General features: G+C 52.3%; 2 protein-coding genes across 4 annotated transcripts in view; both read left to right on the forward strand.

Annotated features, from left to right (window-relative positions):
* The window catches only part of LOC113215246 (nose resistant to fluoxetine protein 6), a gene marked incomplete at its 5' end in the record, with an annotated part of 21,192 nt that extends 13,901 nt beyond the window's left edge, over positions 1 to 7,291 (forward strand). The window contains 8 exon segments of one of the 2 annotated variants that reach the window (XM_026434846.2): positions 2,262 to 2,390; positions 2,522 to 2,687; positions 3,253 to 3,332; positions 3,525 to 3,530; positions 5,038 to 5,263; positions 5,387 to 5,561; positions 5,647 to 5,789; positions 5,873 to 7,291. In XM_026434846.2, coding sequence (XP_026290631.2) covers positions 2,262 to 2,390; positions 2,522 to 2,687; positions 3,253 to 3,332; positions 3,525 to 3,530; positions 5,038 to 5,263; positions 5,387 to 5,561; positions 5,647 to 5,789; positions 5,873 to 6,010 — 1,063 coding nt within the window. 2 annotated transcript variants of the gene reach the window in all.
* Positions 1 to 7,981, forward strand: part of LOC127752376 (uncharacterized) — a 52,034-nt gene that overhangs the window by 40,999 nt on the left and 3,054 nt on the right. The gene's annotated exons all lie outside the window — the stretch shown is intronic.

The following is a 7,981-nucleotide window of genomic DNA, read 5'->3' on the forward strand; positions in this document are numbered from 1 at the left end:
GGGGGGCGGTGCGGGGGCTCCAGCGGTGCGAGGGAGGGGGAGGACTAGCGTAGACTAGCGCGGCCGACGGCTCGGGGCTCGGGCTCCGGTCGGCTCGGCTCCGCTCGGCTAGTGGCTCGGGCTGACGCTACGGCGGCTGGCGGCTGGCGACTGGCGACGTACGCCACCTCACGACCCCGCCTAGCAGGCCCAGCCCAATACGTATATGAGCTTTCTTCTGGTTCTCTTTAATATTTCTTAATCGAGAGTAAAAGCAATGACACCTTACATTACTCATGTATAGTTATATGTATGTTAAGTGTAAGTAAGTTTAAGTTTGTAAGGTATCATCTGCTAAAAAGAAAGATTGAAAAAGAGGCGATAAAGGTCACGGGATTCGCGGTCGCGGTGCTTTTGAAAGAGGGCAGGGGAAAAAATATGTGTCCGCAATGGCGTGAATAAAATATTGGTCGCCACTTTTATTTTCTTTCGTTGAGTGCCTCATGCGATCGGCGCGGTCGCTCTGTCGGTCAGACGCGCTGCATATTGACGAGCGATTGCGCACCAGCTGTCCGTCCGTCCGTCCGTCCGTCCGTCTCCAGACGGGGCGCACACCACACCACACCGCACCACGCCGGGGTCCACGGCAACCTTGTCTGCTAGTTGCTCTAATGAGCGCTAGCACCGCCAGGAGGCGCTCGCAGCACCGCGCCCGGGACCCTCACATTACATCACTTACGTGTACGAAGATTGCGAATCGACCGCACCCCCCCCCCCCTCCTCACGACGGGACGGGCCGACCAGAGAGGTGCACATAGCCGGGAGATTAATCGCCCCCTATCGCTCGTATTAAACAACATCGCGTCGGACAATCACCTCCCGAAACGCACTAGTCAGCGCAAAAAACTATTCGTAGATGTACAACAATCTGTAGACTCAACACACTTATTTTTTAAACGGAAGATTCCACTAAGTTAAACCGAAAACGACTCGACGATGCCATTTTAGTACAGGGTGGTCGCTGTGCCCGTCCGAGGAAATGCGTATACTAGTCCGCATGCACGAGGGCGGACGCCGACGTGTTTACCTATCATCTCCACTCTGAAAACTCAACAGTGTACATTGTACGCTGATATTGGCAATCATTGATGATATCAGTGTACATGGCATGTACACTGATATATCAGCAATCATGTACATATACATACATGTACTGAAACAAATGAACACTGTTAACTTTTCAGAGTAGCCAGCTTTTGGACCCCGTGCGAAAAGGCAACCCGTCCGCAGGTGTGCACTCACTTTCTGACAGCTGCATGTTTCCGGACGTTATTTAAACCATTAACTGTGGCTGGTATACGCATCTGACGCATTTGCGTGCGACCACCGCACCCCTGAACCGATTGTAAAGGCTAAATACTCCTGAATGTTGCGGGTTTGCATACTCAAGGGGCTATGGCGCCTTGCGGGCAGATCGGGTAGGCAAACCCGCAGCACTGTGCGGTGTATTGCCTTTACACTGTGAAAAATATCGTCGTAAATTTACAAAAATTTTGTAAACTCGAATTATAATTTAAGTTGTAAATTTACGACAGCACATTTTTTGCTCGCCTAGGGATTTGAAGTCGATACATACTGCATGTATCTTTACGATTATTAAAAATTGCAATTTTACAACTTGCGTTAAGGAAAATTTTCCTGTAAACCTACCTACTTTCTTTCACAGTGTACAGACGGTATATATCAGCGGTATGAGAGTAGAATCGTAAGCTGTATTGTTAAAAAAAAAAACACACAAAAAAAAACGCTTTAGCTTCATATGCACATGACGCCGATCGTGACGTCCCGATGATGACCCCGAACGGCACTTGTTCTGTCACCCTGGCGCGCGCGGGCGGGCGGGCGGGCGGGTGTCACCGCATATCGAGTGTCGGCCGTGCGTGCGGCCGCGGCACGCGGGGGAAATCGAAGACGGTCCTGCTCGGGGCGTGCGTGGGCGGGCTGGCGCGTGCAGGCGCGCGTGACGCACACGCCGTTACCTCACCGCCGCTCACCGCCCTGAAGTGCTTCCTGCACTCACTCTCTGACATGTTTCCGGACGTTATTTAAATCACTTACAGTGGCTGGTGTTATTATAATTATTTTCGCGATTATTCGACTAACGGCCAAGATCGTTCGTTTTAAAAGTACTCACATGGATATGTGCGGGGTATATGCTCCCGGTTCTGCTCACAACAGAGCCGTCGATAACAGTATTTGACTGTTGCGTGTTCTGTTCGCAGCGGTCTGCTCGTGTCCTTCCTGTACTTCAGGACGACGGCCAAGCTGGACGTGACCAAGATCACCAAGATGACGGGCATCCGGTCCAACGCCCTGGAGTTTGTCGGACTCCTCATGTACCGCTTCCTTAGGTCAGTGGTGGTTTCCTTCGTGTGGAGTTGATTCCATTTCAACGCCATTTCACTACTTATTAACTGCTGCAAACGCCGCTCTTGCGCGTTTGATTTCAAATAACGCTAACGCCGTCTGCGTGCCGCCACAGGTTGACGGCGCCCTACCTCTTCTCGCTGGGCATGGTGCAGGTGACGATGAAGTGGTTCTACTACAACAGCGTGTTCGAACCGCCGACCATGGACCACGTCAACTGCCCCAACTACTGGTGGCGCAACGTGCTCTACATCAACACCCTCTTCCCCGTCAAGGACATGGTAAGTGTGCACATTCCAGCCCGCACTATTGATAATTCCTTGCGAACCTTTTTGGCTGGCCTGTGATCGTAAGCCTTACAAAGCACAAAAAAAGGAACAGTTCGCAATTGATTCGCAAATTACAAACCAGCCGCAAGGATTCTACAGTGCAGTGTCCTTTCTGCCTGCTCCGCCGCGTGGCCACGCACCCATGGCTCCCAGATGAGGACCAGGAAGCTCCCAGTTTGTGTTTAGGCCCCTGCCCCCCCCCCATTCCAATCCTCCTTGTTCCTTCCTTCCTTCCGTTGTGGGCGTGCCGTACCGCCACGAGCGTGCGGCTCTTCCTGCGCACAACGAGTACTTCCAGACTGCGAACAGAGTGTTTACTTCCCCAGTGTGAGTCTGCGGAAGAGAGAGGGGGGGGGGGCTCCCCTTTTCCGCGGAATGCATTGTATGAGACTACTGACGCGTGCTCGCGACGCTGAGGTGTTGATTCCCCGTAAACGCCACGGTAACGCTATCCAATCCACGCCAGTTCAAAACTTTTGTATTTTCCTACATTAAAAAAAAACTCTTTTCCTTTCAGTGCATGCTTTGGAGCTGGTACCTCGCCGACGACACCCAGTTCTACGTCCTCGGGGTCATCCTCCTCATCCTCGCCACCAGGTATGAGACGTCGGACCGAGCACGTGAACGCACGGAGGGCGTACAGGAGCGTTCTCGAGGACCTAACATGGCTGACATTTAACGCAGTTTCCTGTAACCTTAAAGAAATGACCTTAAGATTTTATAACAAGTTTTAAAAAAACAAAAAACTACAAATGATTGTTATCTGACGATGTTGTGTTGGTTTTCCAGGTTAAAGTAAGTGGACTGACTTCGAGAGCAACATGTTGACTCTGACCTCTGACGGTGTCAAAGCGACCAGCCCCCCCTGCATGTTGGTTCCGGACTGACACTCGCTCCCGTGCGGGCGAGGGTGCTGCGAAAGCCCTCTAACCACTCGCCAAATATGCTTTTCTATATATATTTTTTTTTCGCTGATAGCTGGCTGGCTGCGGAGGTTTGGTACACATGACGCCAGGTAACGCTTTCTCGTAAAGAGAGTTAACTCGCACCACGCGCCTCCTAACCCGAATAAACAAATTAACCTGCACGCTCCGTATGCACCAAACTCGTCGCCTCACTGCACTTGCACTCCTTCCTACTGTTCGCCTTGTGCTTCCTCCTTGCTTTCTCGGCACGCTGCATCGGCACTTCTCGACGACCACTTCCACGAATCACTTTAGGGGACTTGCAGTCTCCGATACGACCAGCTTGTCTTCCCAACCGTTCGCTTTCCTCCTCTGTTTTGTTCTTCCAAGTCCCAAGAGTGACAGAGACAAAGATCATCCCTTCTTTTCCGGACTCAGCCTTGGGCCATTACTTTCCTCGCTAACCGAGGAGGGGCGGCGGGAGCGCGGGGCCGCGTCCGAGTAGGAGTTGTTCTGACGCGACCTGTCCAGGCACCGGAACACCCCAACTAGCCAGTGGCGGTTACGTGGCGTCATAATCACTAGAGGTGGGCGGGAGGGCCGGACCAAGCTAATGCCTCTTGCGTCACAGGCCCGCCCCGCCCCGCCCCGCCCCGCCCCGGGACTCGAGTTGAGATTGGCCAAGGTTAGGGTCAGCGAGAGGGTGAGGTCCTCGCGTCCCCCCTCGGCCCGGGCCGGGCCCCTGTCAAGCCCCGAGTGGGCCGCGCCGGCAGGCTCCACTGCCTGGCGGGGTTGCCTACCCTGCGCTCGTAAGGCGCTCCGCCCGGGCTGGTCTCTGACGTCTCTCTGACGTGTCTATGACGTGTCCGTGACGTGTCTCTGACGTCTTCGACTGTCGCTGTCGTGTGTGTTTCTGTGTGTGTGTGTGTTATTTCTGCCTTTTCCTTGCCCATATCTGGGCGCAGACCACGTGGTTTTCCGAGAGTTGGGGTACGATTAATTTAACCCTTTTCACCCTCCTGCTGAAAGCACACTACTCGTGGATCAAAATTGACGACCCCAGTGGCTCTCTTTAACAACCGTTGTTTGCGCCCGCCACTCTGCCACCCGCGTTAAGAGAACATCCACAAATTACGCCGTTTTAGGGATGGGGTACTTTTATCACACCTTAATTGAGTTCAGCGTGCAGCGTTATGATAGAGGCTGACGCTGAATGAAGTTTACCCCACTTCCTACAAAGAAAAATATTTTCTACGGGAAAAACTTTACCAACGCACATGAAACAACTCTAATTCAAAACAAGAGTTCAATCAATGGTGCAGTGAGAAACCTACCCCAGCCCTAAAAGACGAGATAACTTGTGTACTTGTCTGTGCCTGACCTACGCCTGCTTGCAGCCACATCCGCCTGTCGGCCGCCACGCTCGTCATGTTCATGGTGAGCTCGTGGTGCACCACGGCCTACATCGCCTACAGCAACGAGCACATGCCCGCCGAGGACGACCCGCTCGCGCTCTTCGACAAGATCTACGACAAGCCGTGGACGCGGCTCGGCCCGTACCTCGTGGGCATGGCCGTCGGCTGGATCCTGTTCAAGACCGACTGCAAGATACGCATGAGCAAGGTGAGCGTCGGCCTGGGGGCGGGTCGAACTTCGGCCCTCCCGTTCCGTGACGTCCCGAAGGTGCGAGTGAGAGAGTGTGGACCCGGGCGCCCAACCCTCTCTTACACTCTCCGCCTGCTGCAGGTGACGGTGCTGCTCGGCTGGGCGGTGAGCTTCGGCTGCCTGCTGACGCTGTTGTACGGGCTCTACGGCGCCGTCCTGGACCCCATCACCGCGGCCGCCTACTCCTCGCTGTCGCACACGGCGTGGGCCATGTGCATCTCCTGGATCGTCATCGCCTGCTCGTGCGGCTACGGAGGTGCGTGTCCTGGGCTGAGCCGAGTCATCGCGTGAGCGCCTGGCCCCGAGCGCCTCAAAGCTGACTGACTGACGCCGTGTTACAGGTCCCATCAACAGGATCCTGTCGTGGACGGTGCTGTACCCGTTCAGCAGGGTCACCTACTGCGCGTACCTGGTGCATCCCGTCGTCATCCGACTCCTCAGCATGAAGATGGACGCGCCGCTGCACCTGGGCGCCTACACCATCGTAAGTAGCGCCGGCACTGCCTGTCGCCCTCGCCAAGGGCCCTGGCCCTGGCGCGCCACTGACGCCACCTCTCTCTCTTGCAGTTCATCCTGTTCCTGGGCATGCTCGTCGCGTCCTACCTCTTCGCCTTCGTGCTCTCGCTGGCCTTCGAGGCGCCCGTGGTCACCATGTTGCGCCTGATCTCCCCGAAGCGGAAGGCCGGCGTTGGCAGGGACCAGTAGCCGCCGTCGTCGCCGCTGCCCGACACATTGATGCCAAAGCCCCAAGCCACCAGCCACTACAACAGCCTCGCGGCCTTGTTGGCCTGGTTCGACGATGTCGTCGATTTATTTTCACTTTTATGACAATTGCTAGTTTTGATTATCGTCCTTTTTCATTTTATTTTTTTTTCTTTTACTTTTTAGACCTTTTGAGTCGCCAATCTTACCATAGCCAATGTCTCAAGAGTTCCTAGATAGTATGACAATTATATTTTTTAAAACAAAAAACAAAACATTATGAATGGGAAAGTTGGGTTTGTTTTCTTATTACAGAGATTGTCAACAAATTGGCGTATGGACTGCCTCACCCATATCGTTTCAGAAAACACAACCACAAGTATCATGTAGTTTCCTGTACACTGAAGGGTCTGCCTTGAACTTGGTCCACACTTTTTGTTAGACACTGAGAAATAAAAGGACAGGACCGAGTCTACATGGTGGCTGACTGGCTCTCCCTACTTTCGTAGTATATCTAAGAAAGTGGACCGGGCCAATCAGCCCCCTGGAATATATGAAAGGACCCTACAGAGTACAAATATTGATGTTGCTTCTTCAAGCAGATTGACACGGGAAAACGGTCGACAAAAAAGGGAAATATTTTTTTAGTAATGATGCATTTTTCTCATGAGTTAGAATAAAATATCTGATTGCTTTTGTTTGCAACCAATGCATATCGTCTGATATATAAATAATGTATATTTGTTATATGATTGTACATGTGATCTTTTGAATGAATGAGTTTGTTGTGTATATACATGAATGCATGTGTTTTGTGGTATGTACATTTGAGAGTGAAGAGAAAGAGTCAGTCTGTTGTTTTGATTAGTTAGGCTGGATATGTTACTATTAGAACAGTTCATTCATCATTTAATTTGTAACTACTTAGTTTAGAAAATCTAGTTAATATTTCAAAGAAACCTAACATCATTATTTTCCCTGTAGACTGGAGTACTTGAGACCCTGTCTGTTATTTTGGTTGTAACATATCAAGTGTTTTTAAATAGCTACAAGTATGACACACGTGTAAACAGGGTAATCATGACAAGAAAACAAAGACATCAGTTGTAGAAATAAGAAAATCAGTACTTATAATTGCAGCCAACAAACACATTTTTTTGATAAAATGATTGCTACAATGAAACATGTAAAATAATATGTAAGATAAGTAAGGAATAAATTATTAGGCTATAAACAAACAAAATGTACAAGTGATGTTAAAAAATAAAAGTTCTTGTAATGAAAGAGTGTGTTGTTGTTGTTGTTTTTCTGAACCTTTACAAGGCATTTTCTGATAAATCCAGTGTTGAAGCGGTGACGCCTCCACGCTACACAGAATGTCAGGCATCACTGCCGTCACACAGGCTGCACGACACTTGGACCCCGGTCAGTAGTCGTCGCAACGCGGCGCATTCCTCGTCGCACGCATCCCCGTCGTGGAACCGAACCCTATTCAGCAGGAGCCTCCCGAGCGACGGCAGAGCGCACATGGCTAGCAACGCGGGCCAGACGCTGCAACTATCGGCATCCGCACTCGAGGAGAGCTCCAGCACCTCGAGCGTGCCGCTGTGCGCCCGCAGCAGGGACAGCAGGGTCCCGCTGGGGAAGTCCCTCACACTCAGCCACCGCAGGCCGCGGCGCCCCGGCGGGAGCGCGGGCAGCTCGAGGGGCGCGGCCTCGGCGTCAAGGTAACGCGCCTCCAGCCTCCTCAGCCGCGGCATGTCGTGTATGGCGAGCAGGTGCGCGTCCCGGAGGTCCTTCACATGCAGCTCCTCCAGCGTCGGCGCCGCGCAGCGCAGCAAGTCGAGGGGCCAGCGGGGATCGGGCCACCTGCATGATACATTCTTCAGCGACAATACCTGACGCAGGGGGTGGGTGTGAGAACGGCAGCAGGCAAAGACATTGCTCGTCGTACATTTGGAGGTATTCATTTTG

This window comes from Frankliniella occidentalis, unplaced genomic scaffold (genome assembly GCF_000697945.3).
Source record: "Frankliniella occidentalis isolate FOCC.00 unplaced genomic scaffold, Focc_3.1 Scaffold11, whole genome shotgun sequence".
Classification (NCBI taxonomy): domain Eukaryota; kingdom Metazoa; phylum Arthropoda; class Insecta; order Thysanoptera; family Thripidae; genus Frankliniella; species Frankliniella occidentalis.